The 24,040-nt window shown below is 37.5% G+C and overlaps 2 protein-coding genes across 2 annotated transcripts in view; both read left to right on the forward strand.

The window, feature by feature from the left end:
* Positions 1 to 1,356, forward strand: wdr83os (WD repeat domain 83 opposite strand). Its single transcript, XM_067431085.1, has 4 exons — positions 1 to 160; positions 569 to 674; positions 821 to 918; positions 1,021 to 1,356. Exons 1-4 carry the CDS (start codon positions 111 to 113, stop codon positions 1,085 to 1,087), a joined length of 321 nt encoding a protein of 106 aa, XP_067287186.1. The 5' UTR covers positions 1 to 110; the 3' UTR covers positions 1,088 to 1,356.
* A 972-nt stretch (positions 1,357 to 2,328) lies between these two features.
* The window catches only part of cacna1ab (calcium channel, voltage-dependent, P/Q type, alpha 1A subunit, b), a 162,040-nt gene continuing 140,328 nt past the window's right edge, over positions 2,329 to 24,040 (forward strand). The window contains 2 exon segments of the mRNA XM_067432376.1: positions 2,329 to 2,669; positions 5,272 to 5,661. Of these exon segments, the coding sequence (XP_067288477.1) occupies positions 5,276 to 5,661 (386 nt within the window). The 5' untranslated portion in view covers positions 2,329 to 2,669; positions 5,272 to 5,275.

The raw sequence follows: 24,040 nt of genomic DNA on the forward strand, positions 1-24,040 counted from the left end.
TTATATACAACAGAATGAGGCGTAGTAGAATTCCACAGGTCAGCTGTTGGCTGACGTGCTGCTTCTAAACCTCTCTAAGAAGTTTTAATTGTATTAAGATTTTAAAAAATATGACCGTAAACAACATGGCAGACCCAAGACGACCGAATAAGATTTTTCGGTGAGTATTATGTCCGTGTGTAACACGTTTTGATTTCTTGTGACGGGGGGTTTGATCGGCTCTCGATAGCATCACTGTTAGCAGCAGTTCGGCTAATGATTAGTCGAGATTAAAGCAGATTTTCCCTGAAGATAGATGTATGGTTTTTACCTGATAATGCATTTAAAAGTAGATCTTCATTTTTTATGTTACGTGTTAAACTGTACAAATATTAATTAAGTAGTAGTTATTGCTGCATATTTATGTTATCTAATGCTTCTGTTGCATTTTGCTCACCTAGGTATGTTTTCATGGCTATCTCCGATTAAAATCATGTGATGTTTGTGATCTCTGTATTTTATTTAAAACTGATGCATTAAATGACATTTATGGCATTAATAGTCGAGGCATGTTGTGTTTGCTTTACAGCTACAAGCCCCCTAATACCGAAACGAACCCAACATTGGAAGACCCTACACCGGATTACATGAACCTGCTCGGCATGATCTTCAGTATGTGTGGCCTGATGCTCAAGGTGACCTCTTTCTCATCTACAAAAACAGCTGTTTACAGTCAACGCTGCTGTTTACTTCATGAATACTCACTATTTATGATTCAAACATGAGCAGAGTGATTCTCAGCGGTGATGTAATAGTCAAAATTGTTTGTGTATTTTGGCAGCTTAAATGGTGCGCATGGATTGCAGTCTATTGCTCGTTCATCAGTTTCGCCAATTCACGAAGCTCAGAAGACACCAAACAAATGATGAGCAGCTTCATGTGAGTTGCTGTTTGTTTGTCATTAATCTAATTAACACAAGTGTTAGTGTACCTGAAGAAATTCTCAATTGTAATCCTTCTGGTATGCATTCGTTCCTTCAGGCTGTCCATATCGGCGGTCGTTATGTCGTATTTGCAGAACCCGCAGCCCATGTCGCCACCGTGGTAACAAATAATCCAGACCCAGTGAGCCATCTCAGCAGGGACGGTATGAGAACCAGCTGATCCTCCCACTGTCCTTCTGGAACGCAGGGACATACACTCATCAGCCCAGCTGGCCAATCAGGGGCTGTCAAACTGACCAGCGTTTAGCTCCTGTTTCACCTTTTCAAGTTTTCTCTTACCGATTTGTATGTATGTGACCACACTATGCTAAAATATTAATATGCTCTGAATGATTTTGAGAAATAAATGACTGTTTTTGTGCGCTGCTTCAAACATTTCTTTGTGGCTGTATTTTTCATATACACAAGTAATTAGTGCTAAATAGGTCACTTTGATGTGCATAACTAGCAGGAGAGATTTTTGAGAGTGATATTAATGTATTCATCCTGCTGCTGCTGCTTCTGTGTGGACAGAAGTTTATTAACCTTTTTATTTAGAAAGATTTAGTTTTGTGCTGTAAGAAACTGGTGCTAAACAGATTTACAGCACTATACAGACGTGCCAGATTCATTCATCTCAGTGTTTGCAAGATGGATTCTTCACAGGCCTAAAGGATTTAAGGAACAACTGGCAATTCATGAAGTATTGTTTTTCCCTCTAATAGGAGCAATGTGCATTTTGACTGTTGGCTTTATAAAACCTGGGCTGTGTCTTTGGCAAATTGTAAAAAAAAAAAAAAAATTTTTTTTTTAACCCATTATAGCACCACAATGGTCTGAGCACTTTTCTCGCAATGTTATGATTTATTAGTGTATTCTGGTGACAAATATACATTTAAACATGAGCGTGTGTCCAGGACTCTGAAATATTTTTTATATATTACTTATTTAATCTTTTGTACATATAATTTTAATTTCTTTTGAGGAATGTTTTATGTCACTATATGGTCAGAGCTGGGTAAGACACACAATCAGCATTTTACCGTGATCTGACATTTTCTTAGGTCTGATCACGTTTATTGGCTAATTCACAATGCTAAGCATGCCCGATAATGATCATTTTCTTAGTAATTATTATATGAAAGGTTGTTTCTGAATATATTTTTCGTCGTCCACCAACTGATTCGTGAAATTTGTCTCTACAGTTTCCTAATGAATAATAATATCTACACTCTCATAATAAACCCGCGGAAGGAAGAAAAATTACACAACGACACAGTCTCTCACCCACCGCGCAGCAGCATCAGTCAAAACGCGTACTTTTAATCCGCGCGACACTCAGCTCTCGGTGCCAGTACAGTCACGTATGCGTAACGCGCGCACAGTGCGAGACTCCTCGTACAAGTGCATGCGGGTCTCGCGCCACGTATAGTCGTTTTCTCGAGAGCCTTCAAGGGCTGTGACATCTGACTGGAATACAGATATTACACTGAGAGAAAATACTAATTATCTGTTTTGTCCAACAAAAATACTTAAAGACAGAATGTTCCGAGCTTGAAGATGGAAATGACCTCCTGCTCTGAGAAAACGGACCTCGGACCATTCAGTTTATGGAGTTTTATTGTTAGTTTTGTCAGTTGTAAACTACAGGTAATCCGGACGGGTCCAGATTCAAGGATATTCTTCGTAAAAACACAAACCTTTCTGGTAAGTGTCGAGGAAAGTGTTTGTTCAGAATCGTGTATTTTTTTTTATAGACAGTACGATATGTTTAATACGGAATATTTTTTCTCTGTAAATGTAGGTATAGCCTGTATTTTCTTTAAAAAAAAAATGTCTGTCTTAAAATCTAAATATAGCCTATATTTTCTTAAAAATGTCTGTCTTAAAAAAATCTATCTATTTATAACTTTGGTACATAAACCAATATTTAACACCACAGAAGAATATTTCATCTTTCTTTGGTTGAAACGTACCATTAAATACCATGGTATCGGTCATTTGCCATGGCAATACTGTGGTATTCTTTTAACTACCTTGGAGTACAATGTAAAAACTATAGAATATCAAAGTACTATGTTTGATATTCACAGAGCAGTACTTTTTTTGTTCATGTTTAACACAGACTTTTGCTGTTGTGTGATGGCTTACAGCCAGTGTTCACTCAGCAGGTAGCCTATTATTTATGCTCTGAAGGGTGCTAAATGCAGCAAATAATTTTATTGTGTTCAAACATTTTCCTCTGGCCTTCTATTTAACAATACTCATGTCAGCAGCAGAATTTGCTGAGACTTTAAATTTCATCAAACGTTTTTGATTACAGTTCACTATAAAATAAATGTTTTTATATGCAGCCCTATAAAATGCCTAATATAGTTTAATCTAGTTCAATCCAGTAAAACTATCCCAGGGTTTGATACTTGACATCTTTGAGTAGGGATTCTGGTGGCCATTATTTTTATGGGTAAGTTTGTATGGTTTTGGAGAACTTTGCAAATGTCACTCTAATTGCATGTATTCATACACACCCACACAACGGTGAGGTTGTCTGTGGGCTGGTGCAATGGAGAACCAACCCACACAAACAGCCACTTGCAGTAACACAATGATGAAAATGAAATCACCCAAAATTGGATCTTACTACCTTTTGTGGCTATGCTTATGCCTTATCACGCCATTACAGTGAGATTTATAGCGTTGTCGCTTTAGCAGACAAAGCAAAGAAGGATTCTTTTGTCTTGTCCAGGAAGCAGCCAATGCATCACACCCTTTAAATGAGGAAGTGATGTGTTCCTGACGAAAAATACAAAAACATGAACATCACAATGCTGTTGCCTCCAGGAATGGACCTTAAACTGCGTGACGGCCTTTCAGGATGTCTTCTGGTTCTCCTTCACCTCACTGAATATATTGGCTGTTGCAACTGGCATGCGTATTGCTTTGGCTTTCCTCTCCATTGGCCAAAAATAAAGAGGCAGACTTAGTTAGTTCCATCTTTAGTGTCTGATCATTGAGACAAGCTGTGTCCCTCCTAATCACAGCCTGACAGCAAATCCCGCCTGTCAACAAAGAGCACAGCAACAATAAGGGCTGTAGTGTGAATGTATTCCATTCACATTTTATCCAGTGTGCTTATCTTTCCCTGTGCTTTACTCCATCTGTGCCTTTCTTTTTATCTACTCTATGTACTTTGGGGAAGGTCACTACAGCATTTGACACCTTTTCAATGCTTTGCTTTTGGAAATAGAAGTGTAGAAGTGTTACTGGCCCATGTGGCTCATTTCAAAGAGCTCCAGGACTCCCAAAAGCATAAACACCTGTCTATAGGTCTGCCTTTTGATCTTGTGCACGTGTGTGTTATTGAAAGTGTTGAGTGTGAATGTGTCACTTTAAATTACTTTATTCCTCCACCCGTGTCACAGCGGACAAATTCTTCAAACACTGTCAGCATATTGTAGTACCGGAGAGTGCATCATTTATTTTCACCTGACGTTGGTCTATTGCAATTTTTTCTAACCATCTATGCAGCCCTTTTTAATTAAACCTCCCTTGGTGCTTTTTCTTCCATCTGCTTCCATTTCTCATTTTATTACATGTCACCTATTTTCCCCTTCACCGCCCTTCTTCTTTTTTTTTTTCTTTTTTTTTTGCTGTCATTATTATAATAATTATTTGCATCATGAACATCACAACTTAAGTATTTTTCAAAAAATAAAATGTTATGCACATTTACATTTATGAATAATTGGTACAATTGCCAATACTATAATAATAAATGTCATACAAACATATCAACGACTTTATAAATGAATAGCTTATTATGCCTTAAGTACCTATTGACAGAAATGCAATATAATATACATAACTGTTTTCAGTGGCGTATAAAGACCTTGTATAATGTACCACTATGTTTTTATTACCTTAGCATCAGCCATTTCTATCTACGCGTACCCTTGCAATGAAGTCACCATTTTGCACTTCCATGTTTCTACATTAGCCCTAAACAGACAAACTGCTTGACAGAGCACTAGCTACTGTCTGCTGTCTCAGACAACGACATCTTTGTCCTGTGTCGCCCACCGTAGTTTTTCTGTGCTTCGAAAAGGCGGGGTGGGCGGTTGCCACAAAAATGTACAGTGCACCTTTAAATTCATTATTAGTCATCATAAAAAAAGGTTGTTGAATTTAACTTCAGTATACATTCTTATATCTGTATCCATATTCTCATATCTGTATACATATTCAATAAACAATAACACAAAACAAAAAAAGCATTTTTGTATTTACCTCTCTTCTTTTTGCCCTATAGAGCCATGCTGTCTCCCATGTATGCAGACAGCTCAGTCATCATGGAGAGAGCGCCATCCTTGCGGAAGGGTGGGAGAGTGCAGCCACAGGGCCACAAACTGCGCTGTCATCCTCCTACCAGCGGGAGCAGTGTTTGCGCCAACCCAACCTACTTTCATACTGTGTATGACATGAGTGATGAAGCATGCCAGGTTAACTCCTTTGACTACAGCAAAACAAATGGAGGGGAAACCCTGGTGACAGATGGGACACTTTACTCTTTGATGCCCAGTGACTCTCTGGTTCCTCCTGTCAGAAGGAGAGGAGGCCTAGTGGACCACCGTGATGTCATCAAAGCCCACCAATCCCATAAATTGCAGAGCACTCCACAAGCCCGGCGAAAACAATGGGAGTGAGTATTAAAGAATTTGTTGCGTTTTTAAATGTCTTGGGTTTGATGAATGTGAACTAGAAAAAAGTCCATCAAAAAGCACCAATCACGTGTTTTGACATGTTTAGTCATTTGGTGACATTTAAGTTGACTGTAATTTTGCGCAATTAGTTTAATGTCAATGCTAGTTCTATGAATTGAAATGATCAACAGCATGGCCTTGTTCCATATGAAATGTCAATTATGATCCACATTTTAGTGATGAAATACACCCACACCATTCATATTTTATTATTATTACTTAATCTATGATTTTTATTTTTATTTATTGTGATCTTACTTTTGTAATTTGCTTGATAGGTTAAACAAAATCCACCTGAGATCTAGTTTGTTTCCATGCCTCCTCTAAAGCTTTCAGGCAGCATGTCTTCTCAGACTCACTCAAAATATGCATCTCCTATCATATCTCCGAGAATAAAGGTCAGGTCATGTAGGTATGTGTGTGGAGAGGACGTGTATGTTAGAGCCACAGTGGTGGACACATTGATGGACATAGTGATGGCACCTGCTTCATTTGGACCCTGTGTGTGTGGTTGTGTTTGACAGCAGTTAGTGAATGTGAAAACCATGAGCTCCAGAGAAAACATTGCTTGAAAATCTGCAATGGAAAGAGAACAATCTCAGACCAAGATGGAAACATTAATAAGGCAAAAAGAGGGGAAAACAGCTGTGGTGTTTGGCAAAGATTTTTGCTGTTGTAGTGACGTAAAAGCCGTGGTTATATTCTTGTATTCTGAGTGGGAATATGCTTCTCACAAACTTGTCAGTCTACTGACTTTAGCTTATAATTGGAGACCATCAAGTTGATGTATTTCTGCCACTAGTAGCACCAAACAGAATAGCAAAAATCATATATATATATATATATATATATATATATATATATATATATATATATATATATATATATATATATATAGGCAAGGCAATTTTATTTATATAGCACATTTCATACACAATGGCAATTCAAAGTGCTTTACATAGAAAGGAATTAAAATAGGGATAAAAAATGCATAAGAAAAAGAATACAATGTAAAAAGAATTAAAAATAATAAAATGATGATAACCAAAGAAAAGAACAAAGGTAAACTAAAACAGTTATAAAAAGAATTTAAAAAATGATGCATAGATAAGGTGCAATCAGTCGGACGTACAGTGGCACAGTGCTCATTCAGTAAATGCACAGCTAAACAGATGTGTTTTGAGTCTGGATTTGAATGTGGCTACTGTTGGAGCACATCTGATCTGTTCAGGAAGCTGGTTCCAACTACGGCTGGCATATTAGCTAAAGGCAGACTCTCCTTGCTTTGAGTGAACTCTTGGTATTTCTAACTGATTTGATCCTGCTGATCTGAGTGATCTGTTGGGTTTGTATTTAATCAGCATATCTGCAATGTATTGAGGTCCTAGGTCATTGAGAGATTTATAAACAAGTAGTAGTACTTTAAAATCGATCCTAAATGTAACTGGAAGCCAGTGCAAAGACCTGAGGACTGGTGTGATATGGTCATATTTTCTGGTTCTGCTCAGAATCCTGGCAGCAGCGTTCTGTATGAGCTGCAGCTGTCTAATGGTCTTTTTGGGAAGGCCGGTGAGAAGGCCATTACAATAGTCCACCCTACTGGTGATGAAAGCATGAACAAGTTTCTCTAAGCCTTGATATATATATATATATATATATATATATATATATATATATATATATATATATATATATATATATATATATATATATATATATATATATATATATATATAATATACACACACAGTACCAGTCAAAAGTTTGGAAACATTTTGAAAGAACTATATTATGATCAGAAATACAGGAAAATATTATAATATTGTGAAGTATTATTACAATTTAAAGTAATGGTTTTCTATTTGAATGTACTTTAAAATATTATTTATTTCTATGATGCAAAGCTGAATTTTCATCAGCCATTATTCTAGTCTTCAGTGTCACATAATCCTTCAGAAATCATTCTATAATGCTGATTTATTATCAGTGTTGGATTTTGAATAAATGCTGTTCTTTTGATCTGTTTATTTATAAATTATTCCGGAAAAAAGTATCACAGGTTCCAAAAAATAATAAGCACTGTTTCCTGTTTGATGTTTCCAACATTGATAATAGCTATGAAATCAGCACATTAGAATGATTTCTAAAGGTTCATGTGACTGAAGACTGGAGTAATGATGCTGGAAATTCAGCTTTGTAAGCACAGGAATACATTTTATTTTAAATTATATTAAAATAGAAAATGAATGGAGGCTTGATGAGCATAAGAGACTTTTAAAAACATTAAGTTTCAAATGAAGCCATCCTTTGGCTATGGGATGCTTCAACAGAAAAAGGATAAATCTTCCAATAACAATCAAGATTTTCCAAAAAGTTGTACAGGTAAATTAAGAGTGTTTCCAAACTTTTATTTGCAATGCTATGAACGGTTACAAATAATATATTTAAAGTTGTTCCTGGAAATAGGAGTAAATAATACTACCTGAATATAGTTCACCTTAGAAAGAACATGTTCTTTTCCACCGTGGCATTGTTAGCACAAAAACTTGTGTCATAGGCTGCAGGTCTCTGGTGTGTAGAAGAGTGTGTCTTTGTTTCTGTGTTTTGCGTCACGGTGGGACCGCTTAAAAATGAACACAGAGTGGCAATGCAATCCAGTCACGATTTCTGTTGCGCTTTAGGGGTGTGGAGGCTTCCACTCTCATTCCTCACCCACTCATTCTGGCAGCCGAAGCAGCGGGGAGACGTGAGATAACAGGTTACTGACAGAAAATGCAATCTCACCTCATTTCTCTCACTCTTTTCCCCTCACTCTCTTCTCTCTCTCACTTTCTCTTTTTTGTCTTTGGTCTGGGAGTTATCAGCTGTAACTAAATATGGGCCCAGGGAGTCTGTCACACTGCGAGTGCTAGAGAAAGGCACAAACAAACACTCACATGCACAAGATGCACTACTAAACCCTCAATCTATGCAACAGATATGTTGCAGACATTGAAAATCTTCATGTAATCTTTTATGTGATTCTCATGTGATGTTCTTGTCTCTGTTGAAGCACAAGTTCTTTGGATCATCCTCAAATTATGCTGGAGAACATTGCCTGGAAACAATTTTAGTGGCATAAAATAATAATTGTATTAATTAAAAAGATCCAATAAGTAAGTAAAATACCATACTAGGATAGTTTTATGAATTGGCCTGAAATGCTCTTAGATTGTCCCTGGGACAGACGGTTATTATTACTGTTGAGCCCTGAAATTAGAAGCTCATTTGTTCTCTCATATTCTCTAAATTTACAAAAAAACATATGTTCAAAAGTGACTCTCTTTCTTTCTTTCTCTCTTCCCCACTCTTTCTCTTATGCCACTGCCTTTTGCTCTGTGTTTTCCATAAACATGGGGTACGTCTCTCATGCGCTCTCAATTAGAACAGTGCTATATTAAAACAGCCTCTTAAATAGATTAAAAAAAACCTTGTGTCTTTTAGCTGTGTGTTGCATCTCTTCCCCATACCTTCATCTGTGTCCCACATACCTCCCCCTGTAGATTGCTTCACTTCATATTTCAGTGGTCTAGGTTTAGAATGTGAGAGGCTGAAAATCAAAACACATGACCCTAGGCTTTGGTGTATTTTACATATAGACCACACACACACACACATACACATTTGTTTTTGTGAAATGTGGGGACATTCCACAGGCGTAATTGTTTTTATACTGTACAAACTGTATTTTATATCCCCCTACACTGCCCCCTGCCCCTAAACCTACCCATCACAGGAAACATTCTGCATTTTTACTCATAAAAACGTATCCTGTATGATTTATAAGCATTTTGAAAAGTGGGTACATGGGTAATGTCCTCATATTTCACCCTCTCGTTGTAATGCTCATGTCATACCCATGCCATTATACACATTTGTGTCCTGATATCCCCCCCACACACACACACACAGAGTGTTATACAAAGACACTAAAGTCTTATACAGAGACACTTGGCAGCAAGTACGGATAGATCAGCGGCAGTGTGACAAGAGGGCAGCTTTCGAGCGGACGCTTCCACAGTTTTTGTTGGCAAGACAGACCTAAGCAACATAAATAGGGTAGCCGTGCTATTTTTAGCACCCATAAAACTGGCTTTTTAGCATCTCCAAGGCCGCAATGAATTAAAGCGTTGATTTAAGACAGAGAGACTGGAATGATTTGTGGAATATGACATTACAGTTGTGAGGGTGTTTGATGGTTCAATGTCATCTAGACTGATCTTGGCAGCTGGCAGTCCTGCAGTCCTTTCCCCAAAAACTGAGAGGAAGCCAACAGATGCAAATGTACAGACTTCCTGATTAGCCTCTGCAAATAGTTTCCATGTTGATTTATACCAGCGGCGAGGGCATACATTTCCAAGTAAGTGGACCTTGGTAAAATGTTATGGATTATATAATTTTATGATGGATTTTCTTTAGCCCTATCCAGCTTATCTCTACGCCCCATGATGCTTGGCACAAATTAGGTTAAACTTCCATTAAGCAGTAAACAATTAGTTAAAAAAAAAAAATTTTTTTAACTGGGTACAATGAGAAGACATTACTCTACTAACCCTTCAACCATCGGACATTTAAAAGTATAAAAGCATCAACAAGGTATTTCCAACAGACCATGAATAACCCAGAAAGTTTTATTCTTTCCACAGCAATAACAAACATATTAAATATCACTGTATTAATATACACTGATCAGGCATAACATTATGATGATTGTGTTAATCCGCCTTTTGCTGCCAATATAGCACTGACCCGTCGAGGAATGGACATCACTAGACCCCTGAAGGTGTGCTGTGGTATCTGGCACCAAGATGTTAGTAGAACGTCTTGTAAGTTGCGAGGTACTAGGGCCTCCATGGATAAGACTTTATTGTTCTGCACATCCCACAAATGCACAATTGGATTTTAGATCTGGGGAATGTGGATGCCAAGTCAAACCTCAAACTCGTTGTACCATTCCTGAAACATTTTGCTTTGTGGCAGGGTGCATTATCCTGCAGAAAAATGCCACAGCCATCAAGGAATAGCGTTTCCATCAAAGGGAGTACATGGTCTGCAACAATGCTTAGGTGGTACGTGTCAAAGTAACATCCACATGGATGGCAGAAGGTTTCCTAGCAGAACATTGCCCAAAGCATCGCATTGCCTCACATAGCCAGCTTGTCATAGTGCATCCTGGTGCCATGTATTCCCCAGGTAAGCATTGCACATGCATCCGGCCATCCACATGATGTAAAAGAAAATGTGATTCATCAGACCAGGCCACCTTCTTCCATCGCTCTGTGGTCCAGTTCCGATGCTCACATTTGGCACCACTGTTGGCGCTTTCAGTGGTGGACAGGGGTCAGCATGGGCACCCTGACTGGTCTGTGGCTATGGAGCCTCATACACAACAAACTGTGATGTACTGTGTATTCTGACACCTTTCTATCAGAGCCAGCATTAACTTTAAGCTAAAGTAGCTCATCTGTTTGATCAGACCACAGCCTTCGCTCCCCATGTGCAGCAATGAGCCTTGTTCGCCCATGACCATGTCGCCGGTTAACCACTGTTCCTTCCTTGGAGCACTTTTGATAGATGCTGACCACTGTAGTGGGGGGACACCCCACAAGAGCTGCAATTTTGGAGATGCTCTGTCCCAGTCATCTAGCCATCACAAATTGGCCCTTGTCAATCTCGCTCAAATCCTTATGCTTTCCTGCATCTATATATTGTAAATATATGCCACCAAGTACTGTTGCCATGCGGATTAAGTTAAAGGTGGTGTTGTTTAAGTGGCACCAAATTAAATACCTAATCTGTTTTTACAACAGAAATTAATCAATCAAAAACTTACTTTAGATTTTCTTCTAAATCAAAATGAATTTCCTATTATCACTGTGAAGCAGCTTTGAAGGAATTTGTTGTAAAAAGCGCTATATAAATAAAGGTGACTTGACTCAACATAAATTTAATCAGGAGAACAGTCAACAAATGTGGAGAATATGTTGTTCTGGTCATACAATTACAGTGGAATGCAAAGGGGGGAAATAAAATAATCATAAGACAAAAGAAGGCAGCAACTCAAAAGAGCTCTTGCCATATATATTCTTGTTATAACATATCACGTTAAAATACCAAGTACATTATTCTCATGATGTCAAAATATAAAACATCAAGGAAAATTGACAACTCATTCAGTCAAATAAGCTTTATTGATTTACCTTATGATTCAACCTTATGATTTAAAATGATTAGTTTCAGTCTTTTTGAAGATCCCCAAACCGTAAGTGCCACTCATAATTAAAAAACGCAGTAGGCTAGGTGGATATGATTTTATTGACACCACAACACAATGTCACAATTATTGAATGTACAATAATGATATCTGCACTATTAATTTGCACATTTACTTTAATACAGCTCAAAAGTTTGGGTAAGAAAAAAAAAAAAATCATATATTTATATTATATTATGTAACCGTATTAAAATAACTGTTTTCTATGTTAATGTATTTTCAAATGTTCTCAATGTTTTTTCCTGTGCTTACAAAGCTGAATTTTCAGCAGTCTCACGTAATCCGTCAGAAATCATTATTTTAATATGGGGTCGCAACAGCGAATCATCTGCCTCCATCTATTCCTATCCCCTGTATCCTCTTCTTTCAGACCTCCTGCCTGGTAGCTCTAACCTCAGCATCCTTTTACCAATATATTCACTCTCCCTTCTCTGAACATGTCCAAACCATCTTAACCTGGCCTCCCTAACTTTGTCTCCAAAACATCTCGCATGTGCTGTCCCTCTGATGTACCCATTCCTGATCCTGTCCATCCTCATCACTCCCAAAGAGAAACTCAACATCTTCAGCTCTGCTACCTCTAGCTCTTCCTCCTGTCTTTTCCTCAGTGCAACTGCCTCCAAACCAAACCATACAACATCGCTGGTTTCTCTATACTATCCTGTACACCTTTCCTTTCTTTCTTCCTGGTACACTTTTATCACACAACAGACCTGACACTTTTCGCCACCCATTCCAACCTGCCTGCACACGCTTCTTCACCTCTTTTCCACACTCCCCATTGCTCTGGACTGTTGACCCTAAGTACTTAAAATCCTGCACCTTCTTTCCCTCTTCTTCCTGTAACCTCACTGTTCCACTTGTTTCTCTCTCATTCACACAAGTATTCTGTCTTGCTGCGACTAACCTTCATTCCTCTTCTCTCCAGAGCAAACCTCCACCTCTCTAGACTTTCCTCCACCTGCTCCCTGCTCTCACTACAGATCACAATGTCATCCGCAAACATCATAGTCCATGGAGATTCCTGTCTGACCTCATCTGTCAGCCTGTCCATCACCACCGCAAACAAGAAGGGGCTCAGAGCCGATGCAGTCCCACCTTCACCGTGAAGTCCTTTCTCTCATCTACGGCACACTAGTGTTGTCACGATACCAACATTTTTGACTTCGATACGATACCAGACTAAAATACCTCGATACCAGTACTAAATCGATACCACGGTAGAAAAACAAACAAAAAACAGATCATATGAATAATATGACAACAGAACTTATTATTTTTACAAAAAATTCACTTGGCTAGCATGTTCCTGCCCTGGTTTTTGCCCATTCCCTTCTGTTATTGCTCTAATAACTACATGCCAGTGTGAAGATCTTTACAGAGATCACATTATCAATCATTCACTAACCTTTCACTTCTCAACAGGTTGGGTTGACCAAAATCTTATATGATACGAGCAATTTAATCTTCTTTAAATGTAATCTTTTAATTATAATATAGATTTTTAATTGTATCTGTTTTTAAAAATAAGCTATACATTTAAATTACAAACAATATGACAAAAACAGTGCTTTATTTTTCAGCCTTATTAGGTCTATTTAACAGTAGCAAGTCAAGAAAGAAATTAAATAAACAAATATAAAACTGCTTACTTGGTCTTCACTCTATAATTTAACTATACACCGATTTTTTAAAATAAATATATTTTAGTTATTTAGCCAAGCATGTGGTGGTTTTCTATTTTACATTGTTTGCTTAACATTAATCACAGAATAGTAGGTCTGGCTAGCCTGGATGCCAGCAGAACTTAGCCCCGCCCACAATTTTTTATATATAATATCGTCAATTTGCATCATAGGAGGAATTTTTCCAGAAATAAAATTCAGAAATCTCTAGTCTCAGGGGGCTATGAGGGGGGAAAGCACAATCATTTGAATATACTCCAGGGTTTCTACTGATACAAAGCCATATGCCAGGGCTATTCAAATCTTACCCTGGAGGACCAATGCGGTGCAGAGTTTAGCTCCAACCCTGATCAAACACACCCACCTGTGATTTTCTAATGATCTTGAAGACATTGATTAGCAAGTTCAGGTGTGTTTGATTAGGGTTGGAGCTAAACTCTGCACAGCATTGGCCCTCCAGGGTAAGATTTGAATAGCCCTGCCATATGCTAATCGCTGAAGTAACCCTTTAAGAAATGCAGCTCATATTAGCGTTGTCCTCCTTAAAGTACCGGTACTAATAAAAGTCCATATCGTACCGTTTGTAATAGCAGGGTATCGCAATACGTTTCTAGTACCGGTATATCGTGCACACCTTACCACTGTCCTAATGCTCTCATACATATCCTGGACCACTCTAACATCATCTCTGCCACTCCAGACCTCCTCATACAATACCACAGCTTCTCTCTTGGCACGGTCATATGCTTTCTCTAAATCTGCAAAGACACGATGCAGCTCTTTCTGACTCTCTCTGTACTTCTCCATTAACATTCTCAAAGTTCAAAGAAACAGAATTTATTTTGGAAACGTTTGTCAAATAATTCATGAATTTACAATGAAATAAGTATTACTTTCTTTCAAAAAGAAAGAAAGAAATAATCTTACAGACTACAAACTTTTGAACGGTTGTTGTGGTTGTGCGACATGTTGATATGGTGACACTGATAAGAAATCCTTTTAAAAGGTCACTATTAGATTAAAACATATCAAACCAAATGGCATCTGCAAGCAAATTTTTGATGTAAACAATTGGTTCCAATGTGTTTTTTAATGGATGTATATGCAGTTCCCTTAAAATAAGGAGTGTTTTTTATTTATTTATTTTGCATAGCACTTTTGAGCTAAAGGTTAAGAAAGAAAAGAAAACATATGTTTAAAATAAATTAAATAATAGGATATTTTATTGTGACATACAAAGAGAAAAAGATTCACAGTGGGATACCAGCCATGAGATCGGCAGTTTTTGTGTTTTTTTCAGGGGAAGGTACTTTTGTGCTAGTGTGGGCAATTTTTTTTTTTTTTTTGTGAAGTCGCAATTGAAGAGCCTTATATTATCTATTTTTAATTTGCAGAGGCAGCATAAACCTGTGTATTAATCACAGTTGTGGAAAAAAGAAATAGATTGAAAGTTGATTGTTGAGTTTCATGTACAGTTGAGAAAAGAAGATATGCAGAGCAAGATTTAAATCAACACTAGGTCCCTTTTGCTGTCCTAGCAGTTAACAAACAAAACAAAACATGCATCTTGCGGAAGAGATACTTCTCTCTGTTTATTTCTATGGCTATAGTCATGCAGGTACTGGCTACTCCACAGTGCTGCCGACCCGAACCAGACTAAAATAGTCCAAAATTATAAATGTACCTTAGTGATTCAGGATACGACAAAGTGGATTCATGATGTACTCATATATATTTTGTACATTTTTAGCACAAAAAAAGTTACATAGTTTTGCTATAAGGCATATTTTATGACAGCAATCAGATATTATTTTTCCCATTCATAAGCTTAAACAATGATGCATAGTTTTAAGGCTGGTTTCTAGAAAGATTTAGGAAAATATAATTATCTAATTATCTATCTAAAAACAATAGAAGTCAATAAAAATGTCCCACCATGATAAACAGTGTGAGAAAGAACAAAGAAACATTGTAGCCTATATTTAGGCCATGTGAGAGGATGGACAGATCAATAGATGAACATCACCTAAGGAAATTGTAAAATGGAAAGTAAAGAAATGAAATATGAAGCAATCGAGAGGATGAATGTAACAGGAGACAGATTGAACATTAAGACCAATGAAAACAAACGACAAGATAGCTGTGTGTCCTCTTAAAGGGATACTTCACCGTTTTTTCATATTAAACTATGTTATTCCCTTAACTAAGATGAGTTGATACATACCTCTGTCGTCTGAGTGCGTGCACTTAATCTCTCTGAGGCGGGGTGACATTCTGATAGCATTTAGCTTAGCACACTAATCACAGTTCATTCCTATGGAACCAAACAGAGATCAAGTTAGAAGCAACCAATCAACTCCACGTTTCCCCTATTTAAATACAGTTACACGAATAGTTGGACGATCAAGTATGGTGACACAAAATAATACGTGGCGCTTTTTTAACCGAGTTAAAAAGGAGAACTATAATGTATGGCGGAATAGCACTTCTGAAAGTACTTCAACTCGGCGCAGTAAAAAGTCCCGGCCGAAACATCTTCCCTCACATCTCCCCCTCCCTCTCTCATTTCCGTAAATAGAACCAACGTGATCTGCACGCCTGCATCAGTAGTAGTTTGAGCAGAGTTGACGAAGTACCAGTTTGTAGGAAGATAGTTTGAACAATCATGGTTATAATGTGCGTCGTAAAGGGTTGTGAGAACAAGGCGAAGGTATTTAGTGCCGTCATGTTTCACCGATTTCGGCAGAAAGCTTGGTTAGCTGATTTGAACATTAATGCAACAACATCGCTGGAGATTCTGAAGAAATGGCGTGTTTGCTCCGAGCATTTCACATATTACCATATTGACATTAAAGCTTATAGTGTAAGGGGAGTTTTTATGTTTATTTTCTCACTGCGGTTGCAGGTTTCTATATTGAGAGGTTCATCTCATAAAATCTGTTTGTTTGTTTTTATGATGTTCTCGTGAATGTTCCATCTGTAATATTAAACGTTGCTATGTTAAAGTATACTAATATTGGCTTTTGTCTTTTACTTAAGATCACTTGGAAAGCTGACACAGTGCCTGTTGATTTGGTGACACTAAGTTATAACGTTACACTACGGGCTTAGGCTTATACTTCATTTTTATTTCTGAGCTCACTTCTCAAGTGCATCAAACAGTCAAAAACTCTGTATTGCCTGTCTCACAAGCGCACTGATTTCGCAGCAAAGTTACTTGTGTTTACTAGGTTAAACAACAGTTTGATAAGCTAAGGTTACTGCCACCTGCACTTCAGGACAACCAAATACCATGCAAACGGACACTTACAGTGTTAGGTGATGATCCACTTTGTTGTGTTCTTGCTTTGATTATTGTCGGTGTGGCAGAATCCTTTAGGCGTAATCCTGTGGAGGTATAGTCCGCCTGTGTGACATGCTCGGAGCAAACACGCCATTTCTTCAGAATCTCCAGCGATGTTGTTGCATTAATGTTCAAATCAGCTAACCAAGCTTTCCGCCGAAATCGGTGAAACATGACGGCACTAAATACCTTCGCCTTGTTCTCACAACCCTTTACGACGCACATTATAACCATGATTGTTCAAACTATCTTCCTACAAACTGGTACTTCGTCAACTCTGCTCAAACTACTACTGATGCAGGCGTGCAGATCACGTTGGTTCTATTTACGGAAATGAGAGAGGGAGGGGGAGATGTGAGGGAAGATGTTTCGGCCGGGACTTTTTACTGCGCCGAGTTGAAGTACTCTCAGAAGTGCTATTCCGCCATACATTATAGTTCTCCTTTTTAACTCGGTTAAAAAAGCGCCACGTATTATTTTGTGTCACCATACTTGATCGTCCAACTATTCGTGTAACTGTATTTAAATAGGGGAAACGTGGAGTTGATTGGTTGCTTCTAACTTGATCTCTGTTTGGTTCCATAGGAATGAACTGTGATTAGTGTGCTAAGCTAAATGCTATCAGAATGTCACCCCGCCTCAGAGAGATTAAGTGCACGCACTTAGACGACAGAGGTATGTATCAACTCATCTTAGTTAAGGGAATAACATAGTTTAATATGAAAAAACGGTGAAGTATCCCTTTAAACACTGAGCTTTTTTATGAGGTTATTTTCTAATTTTCTTCTCTTGCAGTCTAACCTCAGCCTTCATCTTACCCTCCATCCCTCCTTTCTTTTTCCTTTAGTCCCCCTTTCCAAATCTCTTATCTTCTTTTTTATCTTGCATCAATCTGGCTGATTGCCATGCGTTGCAGACCTGTTCCAGACAGAGGCGTCCCTTAGGACCCAGTTTCTCCAATGTCTGTGTGCGTGTGTATATTGATTGGTTGCTTTCTGTGTGTGGTTGGGAAGTCATGTTCCTTGTTGTTATTGAACTTTCAAATACACCTCAGCAGTTTTCATGCAACTATGTATCGGCATTAAATTCATTACTTTATATAATTGCTTGGCTGCGTCCGAATAGTGCGCAAATACATTACGTCAATTTAGGCATCGGTGTCATAAACCAGCTCACTGTCTGGTTTTCAGGCACAATTTATTGAGCCTGGGATCCTGTCAAACCAAAGTGTTCTCCCAGCCTGAGACTGCACCTCCTGCATCTCAATTATGCATTTGTGCCATACTGTCTTCCTCTATGAAATCTCAGAGGTGAGTTTGTGGTGTGTTTTGTGAGAAAGAAAGCAGAGCTGTTTGACAGTGTGATCCTAGGGTTGATTTGGACATTGATTTGGCTTGTCTGAACTGAATTGACCAAAAGACCATCATAAATCAGAGGTCCAGTTGTAAAGGTTATAGTCACCCAAAAATTGCTCGCAAAATGTTTGCGTTCCCCAAGAAACTTTCCGTTCGCTCACAAAATATTGAGTGAACACATTTCTCAGGGGAACACAAAAACATTGAAATCTATTTTTTTCTCCCATCTCATATTTTTTCCATGTCACTTCAGCAGCTCCATATACACCAGTTCAGAAACATTCAAAAATATATTCTTGTGCAATTCATCTTTTGTAGTTCATGAAAGTGGACTCAATTGTGAAAATAGATCCTACCTATGTTTGTGTGTCTTTCTGTGTATCTCTTGTTATTCATGTCTGTAGGGCAGAACTCACCTCTCTGTCCTCTGTTGTTTCTCTGAGCCATTTAGATGCTAATGCAGCCAGTGAGCCCATTCCATCTGCTGCTGGCCCAAAGGTCACAGCAGGGGCAGCTAAAATCTGCTCTGGGGGGGTGGACAGTCTGACCCTTATTCACACCCATTCAGACTTCCTTTCTCACGGACTAATAACAAATATGACACAATACACATATGATTGATTCATGGGGTGTGTAAAACTGGGCTGCTAAAGATAAATATGAGTGTTATAACTATTTACAGTGGATGTACACATATTTTCAGAATAAAACAAATACTCTGTATACCTTTTATGTCAAATGCTTCCACATCACTCTGCAGATAGCCATTGTCATATATTTATGTTAGCTAATAATACTACCGGTATGCAGTGTGTGTAGTAGAGGATGTTAAAGCCAAAAAATCTGGCTATACAGTTCTTACTAAAAACAAGTGCACTATCAGTGTTCATTCAGGTAAAGAAGTGCTGGAAGACTAACATGCTCACAGTAATATTCTCAGTGGATGTTATGTCATAAATAATTTCTTTATGACAGTGCTTTACTTCCCCCTCATATTCAGAGACATATTGAATTCCCTTCGATCATATGTCACGATTTGTCTAGATCCTTGCCGATTTCACAAGACAAGACACATTATGCTTTAATTCGATTTTAAGATTTAACTTAAAAACCACGAGTAATTCAAAGGTATTTATTGGAGATGGTACAGTATAAGAATTATTTATACACAGCTTCAAGAACAAGCTGGCGTGCCTTTTAAAATGTTAGTTACTGCCCTCTCCTGGGCAAAATATTCAACTGCTTTGTAACTGTGTGTGTGTGTGTGTGGTAATTTTTATTGTAAGGTATTTTGCTATGTTTAAAGTAACAGACACATTAAAGGAATAGTTCACCTAAAAATAAAAATTAGCATATTATTTACTCCCTCAAGTCCTCCTAGGTGTATATCACATTCTTCTTTTATATTAAAGTTTTCTTTAAAAATGTATATTAAAAAAGGATTAGCCAGTCCAAGCATTACAATGACAGGGATTGTTCTGTTTTTGAAGTCCATTAAAATATCTGACGAGTGCAAGTATTTTGAACTGCAGAGGCACTTTCAACACTTTTTCCATTAGTTGAATAAGGAAGGCAATCGGCCGTAACTTTAATATTTTTATTACACAAATGCATTGATTAGCTTCAGAAGGCATTTGTTAACCCCACAGAGCCCTGTGAAACACATTATATGACAGACAGGAGGCATTTGTATGGACTTGAAAAACCATTATAAAGCTTGGATTAGCCAGGACTTTTTAAAAAAAAATTGTATTCGTCTAAAGGAGAATGTTATTTGATGACTTGAGGATGAGCAAATTAAAAATTTTAGGTGAACTATCCCTTTTAATGGACATAAAAAAATAACCAGATGATGTAATGAGAGTATATATACAGTTTCACATTAATTTATAATATTAAGCTGCACAATTGTTTTCAACATTGATAATATTAAAAAAATATTCCTTTAAATTATGTGACACAGAAGACTGGAATAATGTTGCTGAAAATTCATCTTTGCCATCACAGGAATAAATAACATTAAATAGAAAATATATTTATCAATTTGTATATATATATATATATATATATATATATATATATATATATATATATATATATATATATATATATATATATATATATATATATATATATATATATAATTTTTTTTTTTTTAATCGGCCCCAAAGTTTTGAATGGTTGTAAATAATTTTTTATATTATATTATTCCTTCATAATCTTAGATGTCGATGATAAATAAAATGTGTAGAAGATATATGTGGTGTTTGAATTCATTAATGTAATTACTCTTTTCTAATACTTTTAGCTTTTTCTGTTAAAATATACAGCATGGGTGTTGTGAATTTAACATCAGCCTTTCTGTACGTTTAGCCTCATTGAATTTAAGTTATATATTTAATTAGCATTGTTATTTGCTGTTAACAGGACGAAACTATGCTTGAGGCAAATTTCAAAGCATTAAGCTAGACATTTATTTAAAAAACACAAACTTACCTCCCATGAGCTGTAAAGTAGGTGAAGTTGCAAAAACTGTTAATTTTTTTTGCCTGTTCTTCCATTATCAGACACGTGGTGGCACTGCAGGACAGTCCTGTTAGATTTCTGCAGCCCCACCTACTGTTTTGTCACCCTGTAATCACCCACCGCTATGGGGATCTCCCATCTTGAAACACTCAAGCACTTGCTGCTCTTCGTCTCTCGCCCACTCTCTTGCTCTAAGCCTCGGCTCATAACATTGCGATGATCATTACAGCAGTAGTGTTACAACTCATTTTGACAGGCTCTTGATTGAATGGATTTAATCAGTATGATTGCCATATGCCTGTGCCTGTGCCTGAATTCTCTCAGATCACTGTGCAGTTGCTGCAAAAGCAGTAAAAGTCTAAGAAAACCTGATCCACCATTAGAAGGGACATCACTAACATTTTATATCACTCATGCTGTGAATAAGCTGCTCACCCTCATGCTGTTTCAAACCTAGATGGATCATTTATTTCCTTCTGTGGAACACAAAAGGAGACGTTTACCATTATATGTTACCCTGGACCACAAAACCAGTTATAAGTCACCTAGGTATATTTGTGGCAATAGCCAAAAATGGGTAAAAAAAATATATTTTATGCCAAACATCATTAGGATATTAAGTAAAGATCAGTGTTGCGGCCTAATATTGTCCTATCCACACACACACACAAAAAAACATACATCAATTAACACTTATTTATTCAGCTTTTGGATTATGTATAAATCTATAAATCTCAATTTTTAAAAATGTACCCTTATGACTGGTCTTGCGGTCCAGACTCCAGGGTCACACATCTGAGCTGCTGTTTTCCTTTGAATGAAAGTGGATGGTGACTGTGGTCTCAAGGTCTAAAAAGGTTTTTAAAAGTAAAAGTCTTCTTAAACATGTCATAACTTTGAATTTGAAATTAAAGGTATTCACAGAAAACCTTTCATGGTAGCTGTGATTAGATCACCATTCACTTTTATTGTAAGAAAGCATTTTGGGCATTCTGCAATTAATTACTCTTTTTGTAGGTCATATAAGTTTTAAAAGACATCAGGCTGGGCAAACAAGGACAGCATGTTCTTCTGCAGAATGCAGAAGAGGATATTTTGAAGTAATCTGTGACCAATTTTATTTTGTTTTCTATAGAAGTTTTAGAACATCATGAGGGTGCCTTAATAAAAAAAAATAGATTTTGGGATGAACCACTCCTTTAAGGCTTCTTGTTGAATACCACAGTTGTTTATTTGTGTAATTTTTCAGACGCGCCATTTGGTCATTTTCATCGTATCAATTCCTCTTTAATACTTGACCATTATCTCATCAACTGAATTAAGTACCGGAAAACTGCAGCTCTCAGGTTTGTGTTCAATGAAATGCATCAGTGTTAATATACAGTACGCACCGTATTCCCAGCAGCCACCATGTCACCAGTGTTCTGTTCTGACTAGCGTCACCGTTAAGTGCTCCAGCCTGTCTGAGTAGCCATGCGTCCCATCGCTCACATGTCTTCTCAGGGTCACTCTCCCTGATTGGCTGGCTGCCAGTTTGAGCTTGGCTCTTTTCTCAATGAAACTCTCAGAGAGTGTGATTTATGCTGTCCTAACGACATGAGTGGAAATGAGATGCAGCAGAGTGCAGCTGGCAAATGCACACACAAAAACAAAAAAGGATATCAAAGTGATAGAAACAAAGCAAATGTTAATAGAAAGTTTCCACCCAAAATAAAACTGTCATTTACTCCAGCTTCCAAACCCATATATGATTTCCTTTCTTCAATGAGATGTAGGTGAGTCAGTAGTAGTGCAATTGATTATGAAAGACATAAAAGCTGATTTATGTGTGTGTGTGGTAAAAGAGACTTAACTAGTTACGTCATCAAGTCTCGTAGTCTTCTGCACAAGACAAACACATGCTCATAAGCGCAAACACTCTCTTGCCCTTTCTGTCTCTCTCACCCTGAAATAAAATGGTATGCCAAAACAAGAACAAGAAGAACAAGAACTTTCTCTGAACAAGGACACTGAAGATAGGTTGTATCTTATTATTATCTATCTATCTATCTGTCTATCTGTCTATCTGTCTATCTGTCTGTCTGTCTGTCTGTCTGTCTGTCTGTAGTAAGCCAAATATACTAAATTCCATCCATCCATCCATCCATCCATCCATCCATCCATCCATCCATCCATCCATCCATCCATCCATCCATCCATCCATCCATCCATTTTTATGAATTTTAATGGACTTCCTTACATAACATTTCCAATGTTTTGTCCTGTTTGCTACTTTAATTCAATTTGTTTACATGCATTAATATTAATATATTTTTTGAAACTTTGAAATAATATGCACTGATGGATTGTGCACAATAAAACTAGGAATTATTTGCAAATAGGGGCCTTTTTTATTTTATGTTGAGAGAAAGCACTTTATTTTTGCCGGAAGGACACTGATGCTATGCACACTTACACACAAATATACTTCCTTCTCTCTATTTTCCCCTCCCTATCCATTTCCCTCTTTCTCTAACTCAGATCTTTTGACTCCTCCCCCTCTCTCTCGCCAAGTGTTTTCACTTTAATTGAAAGGCCCTCAGTGATGAATCAGGGCTGATTTGCCATTTGCAGTAGCAGGAAAAAACGAACGCTCAGCACACTGGCTAGATGCATAGATGGATGGAAAGAAGGAAGGATGAAGGGAGGAGGGATGGAGAAGTGGAAGGAGGGATCGATGGGCTGACGTGGTCACAGCGCTCTTGGCCAGACTCATTCACCATCTCTCCTGCTTACTCATAATTTCCCATCCTCCTCTGGTCACACCTCCTGCTTTTAACATAATTTCCTGCCTCTAATATGCTCTTTTCATTTTCCCTCTCTCTGTCTTTTTCATCTATCGTTTTGAGACGCATGAATTGTAAGCATTTATGTCATCTTGGTTATGATACATTGTTAAAAATTGCTGATCATCTACTACTCTATAATAAAGGATTAACTATATTTTGCTTACAAAAATATACATTCTAAAATACATTGCTGATTTTGAATGGCTGTCTTAGGAAAGATTCTTTTTTGGTCCAGATGGTGAAGTTATGCATCTGCTAGCAGTGCCTG

Source organism: Pseudorasbora parva, chromosome 22 (assembly GCF_024679245.1).
Source record: "Pseudorasbora parva isolate DD20220531a chromosome 22, ASM2467924v1, whole genome shotgun sequence".
NCBI classification, from domain to species: Eukaryota; Metazoa; Chordata; class Actinopteri; order Cypriniformes; family Gobionidae; genus Pseudorasbora; species Pseudorasbora parva.